Source organism: Acipenser ruthenus, chromosome 4 (assembly GCF_902713425.1).
Source record: "Acipenser ruthenus chromosome 4, fAciRut3.2 maternal haplotype, whole genome shotgun sequence".
Lineage (NCBI taxonomy): Eukaryota > Metazoa > Chordata > Actinopteri > Acipenseriformes > Acipenseridae > Acipenser > Acipenser ruthenus.
In genome coordinates, this window is record NC_081192.1 from 105,784,405 (window position 1) to 105,807,977 (window position 23,573).

A 23,573-nucleotide genomic window follows, 5' to 3' on the forward strand; every position below is an offset into this window, starting at 1 on the left:
GTGTTTAGTAACAAGTAAAAAAAAAAAGGAAAATGATAACCCATCATGTTGGATTAACCCAGCTCAAAACGTCAAGCAGATTCAGCGTGACTCGACATTTATTGACCGAGTCATTTATTGAGGAGAAAAGATATTTGACTCAAATTAAAGGTCAATGCAGTCACAATGTATCTATATAAACAGCACATTGCCTTAGAAACAAGCTGCTATTTTAGTCTCCAGTGTGTACCTGGCTACACATTGTCCTCCTGTGTTCTTTCAATTAAGGCACAACGAGGTTAAGTGACTTGCTCAGAGTCACACAATGAGTCAGTGGCCGAGGTGGGATTTGAACAGGGGACCTCCTGGTTACAGGCCCTTTTCTTTAACCACTGGACCACACAGCCTCCTGTGTGGTCCAGTGGTTATAGAAAAGGGCTTGTGGTTATAGATGATAAATGGTTTTGGAGCTTGGACTTAACGTAATAGCATGTATTTACCTGTAAGTGCAAGCTTCTTAAAAGAATAGCATGTCTACCTGTAAGTGCAAGCTTCTTAACAGAATAGCACGTCTTTACCTGTAAGTGCAAGCTTCTTAACAGAATAACACGTCTTTACCTGTAAGTGCAAGCTTCTTAACAGAATAACACGTCTTTACCTGTAAGTGCAAGCTTCTTAACAGAATAGCATGTCTACCTGTAAGTGCAAGCTTCTTAACAGAATAACACGTCTTTACCTGTAAGTGCAAGCTTCTTAACAGAATAGCACGTCTTTACCTGTAAGTGCAAGCTTCTTAACAGAATAGCACGTCTTTACCTGTAAGTGCAAGCTTCTTAACAGAATAACACGTCTTTACCTGTAAGTGCAAGCTTCTTAACAGAATAGCATGTCTACCTGTAAGTGCAAGCTTCTTAACAGAATTGCATGTATTTACCTGTAAGTGCAAGCTTCTTAACAGAATAGCACGTCTTTACCTGTAAGTGCAAGCTTCTTAACAGAATAGCATGTCTACCTGTAAGTGCAAGCTTCTTAATAGAATAGCACGTCTTTACCTGTAAGTGCAAGCTTCTTAACAGAATAGCACGTCTTTACCTGTAAGTGCAAGCTTCTTAACAGAATAGCATGTTTACCTGTAAGTGCAAGCTTCTTAAAAGAATAACACGTCTTTACCTGTAAGTGCAAGCTTCTTATATACACATACATTAGTGGTGGTAGATTATGCAACGCGATACCCGGAAGCAGTTCCATTGAGGTCCACTAGTGCCGCTGCGATAGCCACAGAATTAGTGCAGATTATGGCTAGAGTAGGGATCCCCAAGGAGATTTTGACTGATCATGGAACCAGCTTTTTGTCTAATACATTACAGCAAGTCTATAAAATGTTAAAAATACATCCCATCAGGACATATGTTTATCATCCACAGACAGATGGTTTGGTGGAACATTTTAATCAGACCTTAAAGCAGATGCTGAGACATTTTGTAAATCAAGAGAAAAACATTGGGCATTTTCATTTTCCCTACCTCCTTTTTGTGAGAGAGGTGCCGCAGAGTTTGACAGTGTTCTCCCCCTTCGAGCTCTTGTACGGCTGATAGCCTCGTGGCATCCTCGATCTGTTGAGAGAGGGTTGGGAGGAGCACAAAGGCTCATCCAAAAATGTAGTGAAGCATGAGCTCCTACTAAGAGATCGCCTGGATTTGGTCGGTCGTTTGGCCCAGGACAACCTCAAATCGGCTCAGCACCGGCAACAGCAACATTACAAAATGCACTAATTCTAACCTTTCGACCGGGAGACAAGGTAATGCTGCTTCCCTCCTCAGAATCGAAATTATGTGCTAAATGGTAGGGGTATTTCGTATTCGGGCTATAGGAAAAGTGAATTATGAAATTAGACAGCCCGATCGCCGTAATGAACGTGAAATTTATCATGTAAATGTATTAAAACCCTGGCAGGCAAGGGAGGTCTTATTTATAGCCCCAGGCGAAGTAGAGGATGGTTTAGGCTCCTGTCTACAGACTCCTAGCACTAAATTCATTTCAATGGGCGAACAATTGGTTCCAGATCAACAATGAGAACTGTGTAAGCTTATTGAGTTCAGCAATGTTTCTTCTGACTTGCCCGGCAGAACTAACCTTGTTGAATATGACATTATCTCTCCCTCAGGTGTCACAGTACGAGAGAGACCTTACCGGATCCCAGAAAGTCGACGAAGTGGCATTCGCAAAGAGGTATGGGCGATGCTTGAACTTCGGGTGAAGGAGCGAGTGGTGCAGTCCAATTGTGATAGTGGCCAAAAAGGACGGCACCAACCACTTCTGCGTTGATTTCCATAAGGTAAACGCTATTGCCAAGTTCGATGCGTACCCCATGCCTCGGGTCGACAAGCTTCTAGATAGACTGGGAAAGGCGAAGTTTATCTCTAATCTGGACCTGACAAAGGGATACTGGCAGATCCCCTTAACCCGCAGTTCTAGAGAGAAAACCGCATTTTCAACTCCTGAAGGGCTGTTTCATTTCAAAACCATGCCGTTTGGGCTACATGGTGTGCCCGCTGCCTTTCAGAGACTGATGGATCAGGTTTTACGCACACATCATGAATATGCAGCAGCGTATATTGATGACGTGGTTATTTACAGCTCCACCTGGCGAGAGCATTTGGCTAGGATTACAGCCGTCCTTCAGTCTCTAAGTGTAGCCTGGCTGACAGCTAACTTGGGAAAATGTGCGTTTGCCAAAACAGAGACTCAATATTTGGGATTTTTTATGGGGAATGGAAGGGTGAACCCATTGTCACCAAAATTCAGGCTTTGGTAGACGTAGCAATCCCCAAAACCAAGACTCAGGTGAGGTCGCTACTGGGATTAGCCGGTTATTACTGCCGCTTTATCCCCGAGTATGCCACAGTGGTTAACCCTTTAGTAGATCTCACCAAAAAGAGTGCTCCAAATTTAATTAAGTGGTCAGCAGAGTGTCGGGGTGTTTGATACTATTAAGCGAAGACTCTGCCAGGCCCCCACTCTCATCACACCTGATTTCACCAAGAGATTCATCCGCCACACCGATGCGTCGGATGTGGGTTTGGGTGCGGTCTTGTCCCAAAAGGTTGACGGAGTAGAACACCCGATATTGTATATAAGTAAAAAGATGCTCCCTCGGGAGCGCAACTACTCCGTGGTAGAAAAGGACTGTTTGGCCATTAAATGGGCTTCTCGCGCTTTATGATATTACCTGCTGGGACATACATTTGATCTTGTCACAGACCACGCCCCACTCAAGTGGTTAAGCACAATGAAGGACAGCAATGGTCGGATAACTCGGTGGCATCTGGCGTTGCAGCCCTTCATGTACCATATAGTACACCATGCGGGGAAAGACCATCAAAATGCAGATTATTTTTCCTGGGTGGGGGGAGTAATGGGAAAGATAGAGTCAGCCGAGTGTTCCTTCGGCTCCACTCTGAGCAGTGGGATATGTGACGGAAATAGAATGATTTTTGGTTGTAAATCTCCCTCCCGACCTGTGAGGGCGCTAAGTAATGGGAACAGAGTACCCAGGACTGTTTGGCCTGACACTTCATTCCCAGGGTTAAAAGGAGGTCGGTCATCTAGAAAGGGGGCGGGGCTTCAGTGCACTAACTCATCGACCCGGAAGGGAAATGATGTGGCAGCCGCGGATTGGAGGAACGGCTGCAATCGTTTACCAAGGGGTCATGTGTGACGGTACAAATAGGGGATGAAGCGATGTAATCTGTTACTTCGTTTTGGTTAGAGAGCAACCTGGAAGGACCTGTGATTTGTGTATTGTGAGTGTTTGTTTTGTTTGTCTCTAATTGTTACTTGTTGTTATTAGTAGATGACTAACACGTTCTGGAGCTGTCGCCAAGGGCCAGTGTTGGAACATTTTATTTAGATATAAATGAATTTTTGGTCTTCGAATACAACCTCACAGAATGGGTTAAACATTAAGTCAGATTCTGGTTAAATTCCTAGTTAGACAGTAAGTTGATAAAGATCTTTCTGGTCACTTTTGTCTTTGCTAGGACAAGGCTCCAAGACATTCTGAAATAGGTGTTGGCCTATCCTTTGATGTCCAGTTCTAACATGAAAGGCATTTGCCTTTTAGGGTGGATCATTGTTTTTGTGTTAGAGGTACCAACACGTTGTTAAACATATTTACAGATTAGATATAAAACAGGTTTTCTTAGGCGGGTTATAGAAACTAACTACTTCAAAGAGAAACTGGATTGAACCAGATGCTTGGAAGCTAGGGTTAGGACAATGGACAATTAACCAAGTGATAAGAGATTTGTGTCTTTGTCTGATTGGTTTAAAGAAAAATCATGATGTCACTGAAAGACTGCATTTAAACTGAGAATACTGAAATGTTCTTTGTATTGCTCTGATCCGTGCTTGGAGAGAGGATACCTGCAAACTGTTGTCACCATGTAACCTTTAAGATGTCTGGATGTAACTTTGCAACTCAGAACTTTTATCTTCAATAAACTACACTTATCTGGACTCGAAAGCAAGAAGCCTGCAACTTCTCTTTCGCTTCTTCTTTTATTGTTTATCACAACAGCCAGCACGAACCCGGAACAGCACTGTACCATAAAGTCACTGTTTCAATTGTACCTGCACTAAGAGCACTATAACATGCACCCAGGACTGGTGAACCTGTTTTGTATTGTATTCTTTTGCTAATTGCTTATTAGTTGGGACTGTAAACCCGTTTTTGATAACAGTGCAATACCCATTGCTGGGTTTATTATTTGCGGTCGCCAGACCGGGATTGTAAATAAACCACCGTTGCACTTGGATTCTTGTTGTCTGCCTTTTCATTATTCACCGCATCACTCCTGCACCTGCACACTGCAAGCCACTTTACCACAATGTCCTAAACTCTTTTTTTTTCCTTTCAAATCTGCTTCTGTTATGGTCCCTTTCAATTGAACGCAGACTGTCCGATAATGATCAGCTTAAATACTGCCACTCAAAGTGTATTTACTGTTGACATTTTTGTAGTTGTCAAATCTTCTTCGATTCTCAGACCCGCCTCAGAAGCACTAAAAAAAACCCCAAAACGCTAGTAATCGTAATAAAAAATAAATTAATCCTATCGGTCAATTTGCAATGTCAGATTGACACACTCCCTTTCTGTATGGCTGTTGATGTTAACCAATCAAAGCATTACACAGCTTTTCTCGCCCTGGCTGTGCACGATGCTTGCAAGCCTGTTTTGCAGCTAGTGGTGTATTTCTGCTCATTGGTGCAAGCCGCTGTTCTGTTTCTGGTGTAATGAAGGGGCACACGCATGTTTATAGGGTTATGTGTTATACCTGTTTTGCAGTATAAAATAGACTATGATTTACAAACACGTGGCTATTTACATTCAGTGGTGGCCCCTGTTACTGGGTACGATTCTATAAAAATGCGAGGTGCAAGTGTCATACAGGTTGCTAATCCAGTTATTTGTGTTTTAGGGCTTGTAGCTGAAATGGGAGTTTGCTTTGCTGAAGCTGTACAAATGGCACCAGAACCAAAGCTTGTAGTGACTCCAACACCAGGAGCAGAGAAGGTAAGATTATCAGGCTCATACCGAGACCCGCTTAAGACTGGCCCTGTCCATGCCACCTGATTCAAACAAACTGCTGCTGGAGTCAGAACACATTCCTTGGAATGTGATGTAAGATGCAGGAAGGAGGCAGAGCCGTATCCATCGCTAGCACGCTGTTATCAGTGGATGCTGCTGTAGATTCCATGCTGCTGTATGGCAGGCAAGAGTGATGCTGTTTATTCTTTCTGTTTTGAGTGTTTATACAGATTTATTTTCTGCAAAGGAGAGTAAGCCATTAGTTATAAAATTAATCCCAGTATTTTTTAGTACCATAACTTCTAGGGGTGTGCAGGAGCTCGGTACTCATACTTGGAATTGTCTTTAAGAAGTATTTACCAGCAGGTATTCAGTAAATCCATTCATTAACCTGCTGATTTCAAAACAAGAAACACTGTCCACCTGCACATTTACAATCGAGTACCAATCAATGATAATTAAGTTCCACATGGAGTGTTTCAAAAGCCAATTGGAAAAATATTTTCCTCTCATCTGATGCGCTGATATTTTGACTGGCTTACCAAGGCTGTAAACGGTCTTTTCATTGTACATAGGTAGGCATAGTAAAGAATACATTGCATCGGTGTGTTCGTCGCTCGCCCCTTTTTAGGGCCCTCAAAACATGAAAATCTATGCATTTAAAAATGCAGTTGGGAGGCTATTTGTCTCTTTGTACTGTAGATATCTTTGGGTTACGGAGTACGGTAGATGAATAGAGCAACAGTAAGTAAATAGACACATGTTGCGCTCAGTTTTTCAATCCTCCTAAAGCGGACACAGCCTCATTATGTTCTGGTTAGGGATGCAAATGGGACCAGACACCATGAGTGTTCTGATCCAAATCTATGGAATTCTGGTACACCTTAAGGAAGTCAGGTCCACACAATGGTCGTGGACCTGTCCAGTTTACACATCATTATACACACAACCTGGTCCAGCAGCTTTTTTTGCTTGCTTTCTGTGTTTTTAAAATGTAGATGGTTGGAACATGCAGTAGAAAGTGCACTTAACATTTTGTATTGTGTTTTTTTTATACTTGTCCACTGAACAAGTTAACACTGATATTTTCAGAAACACTAATACGGACCACAGATCCGTACTGGAATTTAGACTCTCAAAGAGGTATGTCTGGATGGGATACGAGACCGTTTTTATATCCCTAATTCTGGGCTCTCCTGGCTTACTATTTTAGTCTATTGGTCATTTCCTGCCTTCTTTTGTTTGAGTGTGTATTTACTGACTTGTATTACAATCCTGTGCAATGTTTTCCCCATATCAGACCCCAGTAGTTGTCTTGTGGGATGTTTGTCATATCTTAAATGTGTCTGATGCAATGTCCCTCAATTCCCTGTTTGCAGTTGCAGTCGGGGTAGTATCTGGGTGCTTAGTGTCATGCTGCTATCCCCCGATGCTAAATATTTTCTTCTTCCCATTTAATGAGCAGCTAAGTAACAGCTAAGTCCTCTAGTTTAACTGCACCTTTAATGAAAGGGTTCACTTCCTTTGTATAAATTGCCTTGTGACGTCCACCGTCCTTTATTTTCTAATAGTTCCTGATATGCTTTGCATAATGTTAGTATTTCCAGAACATATTAGAAGTCTGCGTGAATTTATGCAACGAGCAGCAACATTAATGCCAGAGCAACCTTGAATGTGTAATTTGTCCTGTTTTGCTGCATTGAATACTTGGAGGTTAAGTGCCTCATATGGTGTGTGTGTGTGTGTGTGTGTGTGTGTGTGTGTGTGTGTGTACACAGTATACAGTATACACGTATTCCCCGGAAGGCTACACTTTGGATGGGGTGTAATAAGCAGACACCAACATATTATATTGGAATGGAAACGTGAAGTTGATTGTGGGCGGGATTAATGGGACAGTGTGAGCTATAACACCAAAGACCAAGCTGGTGAGGGATAGTGAAAGTAAATTTCATGCTAGCCTCTTACTATTAAAAAAACAGCATCAGCATAATGCAGCATCTGGACAGGCGCAATGAGCTACATTGAAGCAGAATTAGGCAACCCTGGGGACAAATGACGGGGAGCCTGCTGAATAATTAAAAGGCATTTTTAATAAAGAGTAAATGGCACTTAGGATTTGGAATGACAGAGCTGAGTGTGATTGGCTGCCCATAGATCATGCATTGTGACGTTGTGGGAGTCAAGCTGGGATTCCGCACGGCTGTGGAAATGAAAGTGGGTTGCTTTGGGGGAACCCTAGTGGTTAAAGTTGTTTAATCAGAGAGATCAGGCAGCCTTCATGACATCTATCAGACTGTGTGTCTCTTATCATTGCAGCAAGCGCAGCCATGGGGATTCTAGAATCCCTACAGTAATACTAAAGGAGGTCATGTAAGCTAAAGGGGCGTTTTATACCCGCGGTGCTCACTGCAGTACATTGCAAACCAGGACTGTGGTCCAACCAGGTCCTCATCTGTTCAATGAATTTCTCAGTGAAACAATGCAATACGTGTTGGTCAAGGCTCTAGACTTGTCAGTTCAGTAATTAAGAACATAAGAACATAAGAAGATAAGAAAGTTTACAAATGAGAGGAGGCCATTCAGTCCATCTTGCTCGTTTGGTTGTTAGTAGCTTATTGATCCCAGAATCTCATCAAGCAGCTTCTTGAAGGATCCCAGGGTGTCAGCTTCAACAACATTATTGGGGAGTTAGTTCCAGACCCTCACAATTCTCTGTGTAAAAAAGTGCCTTCTATTTTCTGTTCTGAATGCCTCTTTATCTAATCTCCATTTGTGACCCCTGGTCCTTGTTTCTTTTTTCAGGTCAAAAAAGTCCCCTGGGTCGACATTGTCTATACCTTTTAGAATTTTGAATGTTTGAATCAGATCGCCGCGTAGTCTTCTTTGTTCAAGACTGAATAGATTCAATTCTTTTAGCCTGTCTGCATACGACATGCCTTTTAAACCTGGGATAATTCTGGTTGCTCTTCTTTGCACTCTTTCTAGAGCAGCAATATCCTTTTTATAACGAGGTGACCAGAACTGAACACAATATTCTAGGTGAGGTCTTACTAATGCATTGTAAAGTTTTAACATTACTTCCCTTGATTTAAATTCAACACTTCTCACAATATATCCGAGCATCTTGTTGGCCTTTTTATACCTTCCCCACATTGTCTAGATGAAGACATTTCTGAGTCAACATAAACTCCTAGGTCTTTTTCATAGTTCCCTTCTTCAATTTCAGTATCTCCCATATGATATTTATAATGCACATTTTTATTGCCTGCATGCAATACTTTACACTTTTCTCTATTAAATGTCATTTGCCATGTGTCTGCCCAATTCTGAATGCTGTCTAGATCATTTTGAATGACCTTTGCTGCTGCAACAGTGTTTGCCTCTCCTCCTATTTTTGTGTCACCTGCAAATTTAACAATGTTTGCTTACTATACCAGAATCTAAATCTTTAATGTAGATTAGGAATAGCAGAGGGCCTAATACTGATCCCTGTGGTACACCACTGGTTACCTCGCTCCATTTTGAGGTTTCTCCTCTAATCAGTACTTTCTGTTTTCTACATGTTAACCACTCCCTAATCCATGTGCATGCATTTCCTTGAATCACTACTGTGTTCAGTTTGAGAATTAATCTTTTATGCGGGAAGGACAAGGCTGTAACAAGGCCCTGATAAATGGATTTAAATTGATTGAAAAAGAAGTGCAAGTGAGTACCATATTAATTCATGTCTTACGGCTTTAATTTCACAAAAAATATACGTTACCATATTTGTAATTCTCTGTTTCCAAGCTTACTAACAGATCTTATTTTTCAACCACGGGTACTGCTTCAGAAAAGACTAAAAGGTGAAATTCTGAAGTGATTTTAGGAATTACCCACCATTTTATATCATCTGCATTTTTCTAATGTTTAATTTTTGTACATCTTTCAACTCCTTTATTTGTGTTCTCTGCCATTCTATACCCTTACAGACCAGGGGTTTGTTCCACAACTCTGTCCCTTACAGACCAGGGGTTTATTCCACAACTCTGACTCTTACAGACCAGGGGTTTATTCCACAACTCTGTCCCTTACAGACCAGGGGTTTATTCCACTGTTCTGTCCTTTATAGACCAGGCGTTTATTCCACAACTCTGTCTCTTACAGACCAGGGGTTTATTCCACAACTCTGTCTCTTACAGACCAGGGGTTTGTTCCACAACTCTGTCTCTTACAGACCAGGGGTTTATTCCACAACTCTGTCCCTTACAGACCAGGGGTTTATTCCACAACTCTGTTTCTTACAGACCAGGGGTTTATTCCACAACTCTGTCTCTTACAGACCAGAGGTTTATTCCACTGTTCTGTCCCTTACAGACCAGGGGTTTATTCCACTGTTCTGTCCCTTACAGACCAGGGGTTTATTCCACAACTCTGTCCCTTACAGACCAGGGGTTTATTCCACAACTCTGTCCCTTACAGACCAGGGGTTTATTCCACAACTCTGTCCCTTACAGACCAGGGTTTTTTTCCACTGTTCTGTCCCTTACAGGCCAGGGGTTTATTCCACTGTTCTGTCCCTTACAGACCAGGGGTTTATTCCACTGTTCTGTCCCTTACAGACCAGGGGTTTATTCCACTGTTCTGTCCCTTACAGACCAGGGGTTTATTCCACAACTCTGTCCCTTACAGACCAGGGGTTTATTCCACAACTCTGTCCCTTACAGACCAGGGTTTTTTTCCACTGTTCTGTCCCTTACAGGCCAGGGGTTTATTCCACTGTTCTGTCCCTTACAGACCAGGGGTTTATTCCACTGTTCTGTCCCTTACAGACCAGGGGTTTATTCCACTGTTCTGTCCCTTACAGACCAGGGGTTTATTCCACTGTTCTGTCCCTTACAGACCAGGGGTTTATTCCACTGTTCTGTCCCTTGCAGACCAGGGGTTTATTCCACTGTTCTGTCCCATACAGACCAGGGGTTTTTTCCACTGTTCTGTCCCTTACAGACCAGGGGTTTATTCCACTGTTCTGTCTCTTACAGACCAGGCGTTTATTCCACTGTTCTGTCCCTTACAGACCAGGGGTTTATTCCACTGTTCTGTCTCTTACAGACCAGGCGTTTATTCCACTGTTCTGTCTCTTACAGTCCAGGGGTTTATTCCACTGTTCTGTCCCTTACAGACCAGGGGTTTATTTCAGTCATGATTTTACAGGATTTGTTTAATTGAACCAATTAAACCTCCATACAGGTCCCAAAGCAGTTTCAGTGATTTTGTCATACTGTACCTTTTAAACCTGGTGTAGAAGTGCCCTCCAGGACTGGAGTTCCCATTTACATCTTCTGAAGTGGCATCTGAAGGAACCTCAAAGCTGATTGTGGGGAAGCATATCAGAGTTGCACAGGTTTCAGTGTATTTCAGTATAACACCGATATGTTTCATCTGTGGGCTGCAGTGGACAGTGCAAGGGTCATGTGATTCTCAACCTCACTTGCCCACATCCAGCGTTACGAGAATAGTGTGTCACCATGGCAAATACTGATCTAAAACCAATACACAGTATTGAATCTAGCAATCTGTACAGTACACATGTATTGGTAATCATGTGAAAGAAAATGTGTTGGTAATGTTAAACCCGTTTGCTGGAGGTGACTTTGGAATAAGTAGAGTTGCTAAGGCAACACCAGTTGGCCGTAGGTTGGCATGACGAATGATAAGGTAACAGTAACAGCTGAATAACTTGTTTCTGTTATAATTAGTAAGATAACAGAAACAAACTGTAGTCCTGTAAGCTCTGGACCTACTAGAGTATAAATCCCAGGCATACACAGACAGAGAAGCTCCCAATACTTCTAGATCATCAGGACCATCGGTGTAGCGTCTGAGGCTGTCTCTCCAGTGGATCAATTGTCTATCTCTGTTAATACTAGTGCCACATATTGTATCTAAACAATAACCTTCAATGTACAATGTAATGATTGGTATTTGGAACTAATAAATGGTAAACATTGTTAAAGGGTACATAAGGACCTTTTTATTTTATTGTGTTGCATGTTCCCATATGTTGCTATAACTGTTTACGTAAGGTATGTGTATTGTTGTTTTGGGGGGTTTTTTTGCATTTTGACCACTTTTTTAAAATTGTAAATTGCATTCCCTGCTTCAAGATGGCTTCACGTGTACCCGTACCGAACTACATTTCCCATCATCCCATCATGTAACTAAGATGGATTTACCAGTGAGCAGGAGGATGATGGGGAATGTAGTTCTGAAAGGTCCATGCGAGTAGATGTGAAGCCATCTTGAGTACCCTTATGTTGTATCCTTTAAGATTTGACACATGACCTGGTCTCATCCTTATAGCTTAACAAAGTGATTAATTCCATGTTTACCTTCATTTTTAAACCTTACAAATTAAGCAACACCATCCCTTCTAAATGTGCCAGTTTTTTAAAAAAAATTAAAGATATGTAAATCCAGACACTTGACACATGTAGATTTTGTTAAGTACATTCTCTCGAGATTTATTTTCTTTTTTAATCTCAGAGTGAACGGAACTATCTTCATTTTCTGAGTGTTAATAACCAATTTGTTCGTAGTAAACCCTTGAAAATATGACTGTAATTTGAATGAAGCGTTTCAATGATAGTGCTTATTGAATTACCAGTAATATGGATAGCTCTACTGTGGTTATGCAGAGCATCATATATTGTATTATTATTATTATTATTTATTTCTTAGCAGACACCCTTATCCAAGGCGACTTACAATTGTTACAAGATATCACATTATTTTTACATACAATTACCCATTTATACAGTTGGGTTTTTACTGGAGCAATCTAGGTAAACTACCTTGCTCAAGGGTACAGCAGCAGTGTCTTCCACCTGGGATTGAACCCACAACCCTCCGGTCAAGAGTCCAAAGCCCTAACCACTACTCCACACTGCTGCCTAGTAGCTGATATTTGTGGCATATCATGTTCAAAAGCAAAGCAGACAATGATATTCAAAGTTCGAAGCCCTTGAACAGATCAGTTTTACTGAACACTTTGCTTCTGTCTATGGTGCGTTGGCAAACACAGTTATTGAATTCTAATAAAACAGTCAGTGGAGATCAATGAATCTCTGAAAACCAATTCTAACAGAGCTCATCTATTGACCTGTTAATATGTTGTGTCCAATATTCTCATAGCCTAGGTTAAGATTGGTATTCTTTGTGCCCTGGGTTTCTTTTCTGTACATTGTCAGTGTATGTGTCTTCATGTTGTTTGAAGTGAATCTGTCAAATGGAAATTTCACCCCTCTGCACAAACTCCTTGGCTAATGGGTTCACTTTGTATGAGATCCCGTTTGTGCTACCGCAGCCTATCGAGAGCTTTCACAAGGACTACTTATTGCACACCAAGAGCATTGCTCCACTTCTGGCTTGTACTGGAGGAATGACATCACCAGCACGCCCAATTTAGAGTGCCCAATCATTTTCTCCCCAGTTTAAAATGCCCAGTTATGCTCCCTCACCACACAGTACAAGACTTATCATGGACACTAAACTATCCCTTTGATATCAGTATAACTTTTTATCCAGAAGAACAGAATAAAATGTGTGAATGAAAGGAGGCCATTGGGCTCATCTATACTCCTCAAATGATTAAGATACCTTGGATTATGTTACTATATGTGGAAATAATGCTCCATATGGTCAAATAGATAAATAACTTGGCTAATGATGGCATAATAAGTACTTTTTGTTACATGCAAATGGTGAAATCTTCATTTTTATAAGCCTTGTGGGTGAAAAAAGCAAGAGGCAGCCGTTACCTGTAGTTGTTCCAGGACTTTAGCATTAGACTTTGCCTCCTGTTCTCAACAGTGTCCTGCATCAGGTCAAGGGGAATTGTAACGGGGTCAGTCAATAGCATTTATTAGGCAGCGAAACCTAACCTGGCGATTGAGTTGCAGGTTAATCCCACTGTGATTCAACTCAACAGCACAGTAATAGTGATCCATTTACCATGATCACTTTACTGAGGAGATGCCTGGCTCCAGAATGTAATGCAACAATACATCAGTGTCATTCAAATGCATATTACAACCACCTAGGGGACTAACTAAAAGTGGGTGTTCTAGACAGGTAAATGAATGAATATGTATGTGGGGATTCAGCACAGTGCTCACTATAGATTTAAACTGGAGGTATAGGAGTCAGGTGCCAGCCTGGCCATAGATCTGTACCCTGCCAATCAGCCTTGGCGATTGATTGACATGTCTGAAATGTGAATAGCTTTGTTTGTCTGCTGGACAGGTCAGGGGTTACATTTCACTTAAAAATAAACAGGTTGAAGTTACACAAGGTGCAGCCCGGATGGGTATAGTGGTTTCAGCTTTGTTAGATAATTCAGATAATGCAATTGTCTGGTGCAAGAGAGAGAAAAAAACAACCAGCCCATTGATTATCCAAGACTTTTATTTCTTTATGCCACCCTAACCTGTGACTTTCACACCTTTGAGTGTGTTTCTTGTGTCTAATTTCCTGGTGTCTGTTTGAATTGCCTAAGGTACTGTATCGCCCGTGACACGTTCCAGGTGTGGCTTTTCAGCACCTGTGATCTCATTGTCTGCGGAACCTGTTCGCTCCAGCGCAGATCAGCATCTTCTGCCAACAGATGTATGAATAAACCCAGCATGAATAAACCCAGCTACAAAGTATTGAAATTATAGATTTCAAAGCCTTAGCTTTGGCTACAGTCTTTACAGGGAGTCTAAGCATGGAGTGTGAATTGTCTGAAATCACTGGATTTGAAAACACAGTCTCTGTAGAACTCTTGTTAATATAATTTCAAAGAGTCTAAGGTTTATAAATGATGGTAAACATGAAATTAACTACTGTTACGCTGTAAGAATGAGACCAGAACATGTTTCAAATTCTAACAATGCTTACCATTTATTATTTACAAATACCCACATTACATCTTGCATTGAACATTATTGTTTAGATACAAGATGTGCCGCTATCCCTAACCCTATTTGCACACTGCTGTATGTATATGGGCATGCTTGAATCAGACTGGTGTACTGGTGTGTTGAGTGGGGTTACAGTACTTCTGTTAGACACACCAGTGGTCTGCTGTTATGAGCAGAGTTCTTTTTTTTATAGAACACTACCCAGGTCTTTAGTGTTACACATTAGAACACTACCCAGGTCTTTAGTGTTACACATTAGAACACTACCCAGGTCTTTAGTGTTACACATTAGAACACTACCCAGGTCTTTAGTGTTACACATTAGAACACTACCCAGGTCTTTAGTGTTACACATTAGAACACTACCCAGGTCTTTAGTGTTACACATTAGAACACTACCCAGGTCTTTAGTGTTACACATTAGAACACTACCCAGGTCTTTAGTGTTACACATTAGAACACTACCCAGGTCTTTAGTGTTACACATTAGAACACTACCCAGGTCTTTAGTGTTACACATTAGAACACTACCCAGGTCTTTAGTGTTACACATTAGAACACTACCCAGGTCTTTAGTGTTACACATTAGAACACTACCCAGGTCTTTAGTGTTACACATTAGAACACTACCCAGGTCTTTAGTGTTACACATTAGAACACTACCCAGGTCTTTAGTGTTACACATTAGAACACTACCCAGGTCTTTAGTGTTACACATTAGAACACTACCCAGGTCTTTAGTGTTACACATTAGCGTATGCCACCAAGCCACTTTGTTGCTCCTGAATCTTTGGAGTCTTTTAAGAAGTGACTGGTTGGAGTTTGGGGATCGCTCAACTCGAGCACTGATAGTCGAACAGCCGCCTCTCATTCGTAAGTGTTCCTGTGTTCTTGTATTGTTCTGTGCCCCGCAGGTCGAGATATGTACCCTGTGTACTGTACTCTACCCTTATTATTTCAGTACACACCTTCCTAAGAGATGGCTACACTTATTTGAGTCTGTTCAGTAGAGGTGAATGTAGTGTAAAAGGAGTCTTTTCAATAGAGGTGAATGTAGTGTAAAAGGAGTCTGTTCAATAGAGCTGAATGTAGTGTAAAAGGAGTCTGTCAATAGAGCTGAATATAGTGTAAAAGGAGTCTGTCAATAGAGGTGAATGTAGTGTAAAAGGAGTCTGTTCAGTAGAGGTGAATGTAGTGTAAAAGGAGTCTGTTCAGTAGAGCTGAATGTAGTGTAAAAGGAGTCTGTTCAGTAGAGCTGAATGTAGTGTAAAAGGAGTCTGTTCAGTAGAGCTGAATGTAGTGTAAAAGGAGTCTGTTCAATAGAGGTGAATGTAGTGTAAAAGGAGTCTGTTCAGTAGAGCTGAATGTAGTGTAAAAGGAGTCTGTTCAGTAGAGCTGAATGTAGTGTAAAAGGAGTCTTCAGTAGAGATGAATGTAGTGTAAAAGGAGTCTTCAGTAGAGATGAATGTAGTGTAAAAGGAGTCTGTTCAGTAGAGCTGAATGTAGTGTAAAAGGAGTCTTCAGTAGAGATGAATGTAGTGTAAAAGGAGTCTTCAGTAGAGATGAATGTAGTGTAAAAGGAGTCTGTTCAGTAGAGCTGAATGTAGTGTAAAAGGAGTCTGTTCAGTAGAGCTGAATGTAGTGTAAAAGGAGTCTTCAGTAGAGATGAATGTAGTGTAAAAGGAGTCTTCAGTAGAGATGAATGTAGTGTAAAAGGAGTCTGTTCAGTTGAGCTGAATGTAGTGTAAACATCGTTTATAGCATTAAAAGATGTGGAGACCAGTAGTGGCGTGCAGAACACATCCATTCATAATCTGTTGATTTCAAATAAAAAAAAAAAGCTATTTCATTCAGTTATCACCTGTTTCTATATTCCAGTCGACTCATAGTTGGTGTTGCCTAACACCCCGTTTTCTATCTAATTTATCTAATTTATACTCTATATGTAATTTTATATATTCCCATGTAATGTACATGTTTGGAACTGCACTATAAACACGCATTGTCTTACACAGACTAATAAAGAGTTATTTAATAAGTCTACTTTAATATTTAAGTAAATCATTATTAAATATGTTAGAACTCATGCGACATTTAAAAAAACTAAATATAATGAGCCTAATTATGAAGGGAAATTGTGGGTTGTGTTAGGAGGCAAACCGGACAGGACAATCAGTCGTGATATCTGCCCAAACAGCAACACAAAGAACACATTATACTAGCAGAGCTAGCTTACAGATACTGCTAGAAAAAAAAGCACACATTAATAAGCAAATGTTTTTTAAATGAACAACCGTGTAACGTTTTCCTCAAAGAGGATGAAAAGGACGGCAATTGCAAATACAATAAATGTTGTTAGCGGGCCATAACATGGAAGTTAAAAGAAAGTGGACCCGTTATAGCAGCTTGACCCCCACCCCCCAACACACTCTCAGCAGAAGAAGAGAGGGTCATTGGAATATTGGGGACGTCTGTCATAGAGCAAGTAGTGAGAGCATTGCTACTTCTATTGTATATTGTGCTCCCAACGTTGTACTAGTCTGATATGACATATAGAAACGAGCCCCTGATTGTCTATATTAAATGGAACATTAGGGTCATGTTTTATTAAGTTATTAATCTGTGTGTGATAGTTTATTCAGAGAACAGAACAAGGTTGTTAGAACTGACACTAGAATAAAAAGGTGCTTCACAAAGCTGTGATTATCTGTGATGGTGAAAAGGTGCTTCACAAAGCTGTGATTATCTGTGATGGTAAAAAGGTGCTTCACAAAGCTGTGATTATCTGTGATGGTGAAAAGGTGCTTCACAAAGCTGTGATTATCTGTGATGGTGAAAAGGTGCTTCACAAAGCTGTGATTATCTGTGATGGTAAAAAGGTGCTTCACAAAGCTGTGATTATCTGTGATGGTAAAAAGGTGCTTCACAAAGCTGTGATTATCTGTGATGGTGAAAAGGTGCTTCACAAAGCTGTGATTATCTGTGATGGTAAAAAGGTGCTTCACAAAGCTGTGATTATCTGTGATGGTGAAAAGGTGCTTCACAAAGCTGTGATTATCTGTGATGGTGAAAAGGTGCTTCACAAAGCTGTGATTATCTGTGATGGTAAAAAGGTGCTTCACAAAGCTGTGATTATCTGTGATGGTGAAAAGTTGCTCTACAAAGTTGTGATTATCTGGCTGTGATTAACGGCATATGTGTGAAGCTGAACTTTGTGAACTCTGCTTACACTCTGTTTTCCTAACAATATCGAAACACTATCAATGTATGGGCATGACGGCAATGTTGTTTCAGACAGAACATACATCTCTTCTACACAAGGTCTAGTGTACCCCACTTTATCAATTCCTTGTTCCTCTGTATCCTGGACTTCTTTCCTTAAAACTGTGCTTGAGCACAGTGTTCTCAAGTGTGCTCACAATATTTGTTTAACCTTCAACTGTTTTTTTTTTTTCATTGCATATTAATGATAATTTAGCAGCTTCTTACAGCTTCCTTCTTACTATACAAGCTGAGTCATAACTTTTCATCACCTCTGTAGTTGGTTTGACTTAATCTACCTTGGATATCCCATTACTATTTCACTATGACCTGAACAGACAAATCGCTTTGACTGTGAGTGTTCTTACAAGGAAGTAAAGCTAAGACACGCCTGCTGATCTCAGTTGACATCATTATAAACCAAGTAGTAGAAACCCATCATTGTTAAGGGTTTGTCAAAACTCCAGTGCATAGAACAATTCTAATAAAAAAATACAATTCTAATTAAATGTTTAACAGCAGCTCCTGAGGACAGTATTGTTTTTTTCTGACTTACAAGTTAATACTTCTGCCAAAACTGCACGAGAAGTCCCTAACACTATGAGAAATCCTGTACAAAAGAGTCCCTACAGTACATTAAATGTACCCTGACTTACTTCAGATCTCTTCAAACCTGTGTGTTGCATGCTGTTGTTTTTGTGCCTGAACAAACATGTTGGAAAAAGCTCTGATTATGTGTCCTCTTTCGAGGTTAACTTTCTCAGCTCAGAAAGACCCATTCTGTTGAGGAACTGGGGTGCCTCGTGGCATTTGTCTCTTATTCAGAGTGTCAGCTCTGATCTTATGGAGATGTCTTTTACTGTCAATACCCATGATGCATCTTGTTTGGCAGGGATGAAACATCAATCACTCTGGATTAATGTTCACTCCAGTTTAACTCAAGTGGTTTGGATGTCTGTCCCCTATAGGATCATGGCAACCATAATCATGGTTAATCTAACGGAGCAGCCCTTGTAAAAAAAAAAAGCTGAGATTGACTTGCTTTTTAAAGCTGTTGTTAGCTGATGTTTTTCTATTCTACACAGCTGAAACGTGCAAACAGACCTGTATTGAAGTGTTTCAGTGGTAACTCATTGCCGTCAGTCTGATGAAAACCATCCCTGAATAAAAACACTTCAAAACATGTACACAAAAGAACAACAACATGGAAAGACCAAAATGTGCTTGCGACAATGCTTAACCACAAAAAGATAAAGATTTTCATTCAGTGCTAAAGGACAGAAGCTCATGGGGTAGCACAATTCTAATGATGTGCTGACTTTTTAAAGTCATGTTGTATTTGCTCTAAATGATTTAAAGGGATTCTTTACATTTGTAAATGCCCTGTTGGAAAAAAAGCATGACTGATTCACTGAGTGTATACTTGCTGTCATCTGCAAAACTGTCATCGAATGCCAACAGCCTTTGGTGCAACAAGTTAGCTGAGGTTATGCTGGCTTACCCAAGCCTGAAATGTGTCCAAGCTACCCTGGGCAAACCAGGAGTGTGGTGAACAGAGGGGGTTATTAAAACACTGATACAGAACAATTTCAACTGCAAAGTTAAACCAGGAGTGTGGTGAACAGAGGGGGTTATTAAAACACTGATACAGAACAATTTCAACTGCAAAGTTAAACCAGGAGTGTGGTGAACAGAGGGGGTTATTAAAACACTGATACAGAACAATTTCAACTGCAAAGTTAAACCAGGAGTGTGGTGAACAGAGGGGGTTATTAAAACACTGATACAGAACAATTTCAACTGCAAAGTTAAACCAGGAGTGTGGTGAACAGAGGGGGTTATTAAAACACTGATACAGAACAATTTCAACTGCAAAGTTAAACCAGGAGTGTGGTGAACAGAGGGGGTTATTAAAACACTGATACAGAACAATTTCAACTGCAAAGTTAAACTTTTCTAAGCAGACTTTTTTTCTGAGGGAAATTTTGTGCCTCAGTTCTTTTTTTCACTTTTGTAACTGGAGGTTGTGACCCTAAACTGATGTTTGTATTTTATTTTTCTCCAACCTTCAGTTCCAGACAGTATTTTCTACTGCTTTCTTTTCAATGATTCATATTCTTTGTTGTGGTCTTTTTTTTGTTTTCTCTCTAGGTTTATGAGCGACTGCTGAAGAGGTACACAGAACAGGAGCAGAGAGCATTTCTCTGAATCAAAGCCATGAATAACCCAGTCTAACAGCCTTGCTCCTGCTTTATCTGCTTACAAAGATACTGATTTTCATTCAGTGCTAAATGACAGAAGGTCACAAGGTAGCATTGTAGACATTACAGAGCGCTTTATGTGGCTGAGGAAAAAAAGTTACAAGAAATAGATGCCTACAATTATTTATTTCAGCATTGCTAATTCAAAAGTATTCATACCCATACCCTGACAAGGAAATTGAAATTAATAGCTAGTTGAGGCACCTTTAGCAATAATAGCCTTTTTTAAATTATTAGGATATTTGTCAGTGAGCTTTTGGCATGATTCCATGCAGTACCCGACCTGTGGTTGAAATGGAAACCCCAGTCCCACTTGCAGCCAGTTTACTTTGAATATCTTTGGAAGTCAATCTCGGATTGTTATTAACCTTCCTCACAATTCTTCTACTTGTTCTTGGTGAAAGAACATTCATTCTTCCAGGCCGAGGGGGGCGTTGTGACAGTACCATGAGTCTGTACTTCTTGATAATAAAAACAATAGCTGAAATTGGGATACTCAAATGCTTGGAAATCTTCTTGTATCCTTCTCCAGTTTTATGACAATAAATTTTCTGCCTAAGGTCTTCAGATAGCTCTTTACTTTTTCCCAAATTGACTTAATGACAATGACAGCAGTCATCCTATGCCTAACCCTTTTATCTAAGAATGTTCACCTACAATTTTCTAGACTTTTCTGGAATTAGGTTCTGCATTATCATATTGACATTTCTAGCACCATGTAGACAATACCATCATAGCATCAAAGTGTATGAATACTTTTGAATTAGCATTTATGAAAAAAAATGCTGAAATAAATAAGCTAGATAAGTAGATATCTATTTCTTGTGACTTTTTTTCCTCATCCACAAAAGCATAACTTTTACAACAAAAGTGTAGTATATATTTCTGTGTGTGAAAGTAACTAAATTGAAATGTACAGGGGGGAATCTTAAACCATTCTCTGTGTCTTCTTGGTTTCTGGTCACAAACTCCCCCACTGACAAAGAATGCTTTTAAATACTGGACAAATGGCTTATCTTCATGATCGCTGAATGACTCTCTTGGCGCCGCAAGCCAGACAGTTCTGGGTGCTTTGACACCCAAGACAGGAACCAGTCCATCATATAAATCCAGCTGACAGGGGGTGGAATAGCAGACCAATGCAGAACAAGGGGCCGCGTCGGAATGAGAACAACCAATGAGAAACACTCCACGTGGACTCAGGCACCGCCCAAAATAACCAAACTATCCAATCACAGGGGTAAAGAGAACATTACAAAAGTATGAGCGCGACACTCAAACAGGGCTCCCGACACGAAATCCAAGGTTCTGATACACAAACCAGTCTTTGAACTGTGACAATCTGGAGATCCAGCCTGCGACCAGCTGGAACAGAGGTACCGTTTTCAGACACTCTAATACAAGATAACTATTATAGTGTTTGCCTTGGTGTGGGAGTCCGCTGCGTAAGACATCTAAAATCATAAAAGTACTTGTAATCAAATCTCTAACTTCTCTAGCCCCGATTGATCACCGGAGAAAGAGTTGGATGAACATTTGAAGTCGACATAAATTGAAATATATTCAATTTATTGAGCTAGCAGTGCCAGAGTTTGCGGTGGACTATCCCAGACATAACCGGACGAAGAGTGCACATATTGGTGGAGGAATTGCTGTTTAAGTGGAATACCTAAATAGTTAATGACTGGTTCTTTTGCAAAGACATTTCTTTCATACCCTGAAGTGGAGACGAAAGGCGAAGAAGGCAGACCCCCGGAACCTGGACCTGTCCTTGCCAGCAGGAGAGCCTTCGAGCTCCTGTATTGTTGAAGACACAGATCAGCTGGATGAGGCAGCGCACGTCCGTTAAGTATTCAAAGAGTAGTGTTTTAATCCTGTTATGAACTCGAGATTAAGCAGACCTTAAAGTAAAATTCATGTTTTGTTTTAAGTGGAATGTAAGAAAAGTATTATTGCTTTCAATTCATGCTTTGAGTTAATGAACACTATAATATTTGTTTTTATGTGATTTATACAAATTGATGTGGGTTTTAGAAGGCAATTGTCATTCTGCGTTAGAAGCTAGAATCCAAATTTAGCTGTCTTGATAATAGATCATTCTTGATAGGTTGTCTGGACGCAAAGAGCGTCTTTATCTCGCAAGAGTGAGAATTGCCTTCTGAACCAAAATTATACATATGAGACTGATTTAACGATGCTTTGATTATCAAATATTAACGAAAGTAAATATTTCTGTTACTAACGATAACCCAGTTAAGACTAACCTTCATCTTAAATAGCTGTCAGGAATGCAAGTTGTAACCTTTAAGGGAATCTCCCATAGATTGCGTTGGATCGCTAATCAACCAGCGGGAGTGGGGTGTCGTTGTTTAAACTTTCTTTTCTGTACTGTTTAGTTTAGTTAATTCTTTTCTGTATTACTTTAGCTTAGTTGTTGCACCTTTAATTGTTCCTTTATGTAATTTTATTTCTAATAAAACTGTTCCTTTGTATTCACTAGAAATGTTGTCTAGTATGATTATTTCGATCAAGCTGGGTTCTACATGACATGAATTCAGAAACCTAGGTATTTTATTATTACAGTTTAAAACTAGTCCAAATACAAATATACCTTGCGCACAACAACACAGATAATGAGCTATATTTTATGCTCAAATATATGGGAAAACCATATTCTTTTATTCTAATACAATTGCTCAGAGAAAAAAGTTTTTATTAACAAGTAATAACATTTTTTCTCAAAAAGATAGGCGTCAGAATTATAGGCACCCCTAAAGGTTCTTATAAATAAAATCAAACAAAATTAAATCTGCATTACCATTCTACTTCTTTAAGTTCATCTCAGTCTTAAGGAACTGTATTGTGTCCTTCCATGGCTTCCTGTTTCACTGGGGTATAAAAATGAGGTAACACGCATATGAAATCCATTTGTCATCCATCACCATGGGGAAAGGCAAAGAACTCACAGATGAAAAGAGACAAATGGTTGATGACCTTCATAAATCAGGCAATGGGTACAGAACAATAGCTAAAAAACGAAATATACCACTTACCACTATTAGGGCAATAATTAAGAAGTTCAAAACCACTGGAACAGTGGTAAACTTGCCTGGTAGAGGACGCAAGTGTATCTTGCCCCCACACACAGTGAGGCAGATGGTTTGGGAGGCAAAGGGAAATCCAAGGGCCACAGTTGGAGAATTACAGAACTTGGTTGCATCTTGGGGTCACCAAGTCTTCAAATCTACAATTAGACACCACCTCCATGCCAATAGGCAATTTGGAAGGGTTGCCAGAAAAAAAGCCTTTATTGAGAGCAACCAATAAACGTAAGTACCTGGGGTTTACTAAACGGCATTGGCACTTCGATTGGAACCGGGTGCTATGGTCAGATGAGGCGAAAATAGAGCTCTTTGGCCACACACACCAGCGGTGGGTTTGGCGTCGAAAGAAGGATGGGTGTGCAGAAAAGAACCTCATACCTACTGTAAAATATGGTGGTGGATCTTTGATGTTATGGGGCTGTTTTGCTTCCAC

The 23,573-nt window shown here is 40.3% G+C and overlaps 1 protein-coding gene across 3 annotated transcripts in view; it reads left to right on the forward strand.

The window, feature by feature from the left end:
* Window positions 1–22,533, forward strand: part of LOC117399527 (xylulose kinase) — a 69,466-nt gene extending 46,933 nt beyond the window's left edge. Inside the window, exons 18-20 of one of the 3 annotated variants that reach the window (XR_009328591.1) lie at window positions 2,144–2,208; window positions 5,460–5,554; window positions 19,927–19,945. Coding sequence is in view for 2 of the 3 variants with exons in the window: in XM_059023360.1 (XP_058879343.1) it covers window positions 2,144–2,304 (161 nt within the window). In the remaining variant the exon portion in view is untranslated. Of the gene's footprint in view, window positions 1–2,143; window positions 2,315–5,459; window positions 5,555–19,926 lie in introns of those variants that run through there. The other 2 variants (XM_059023360.1, XM_033998774.3) reach the window with 2 other exon arrangements.
* Window positions 22,534–23,573: the final 1,040 nt, after the last annotated feature.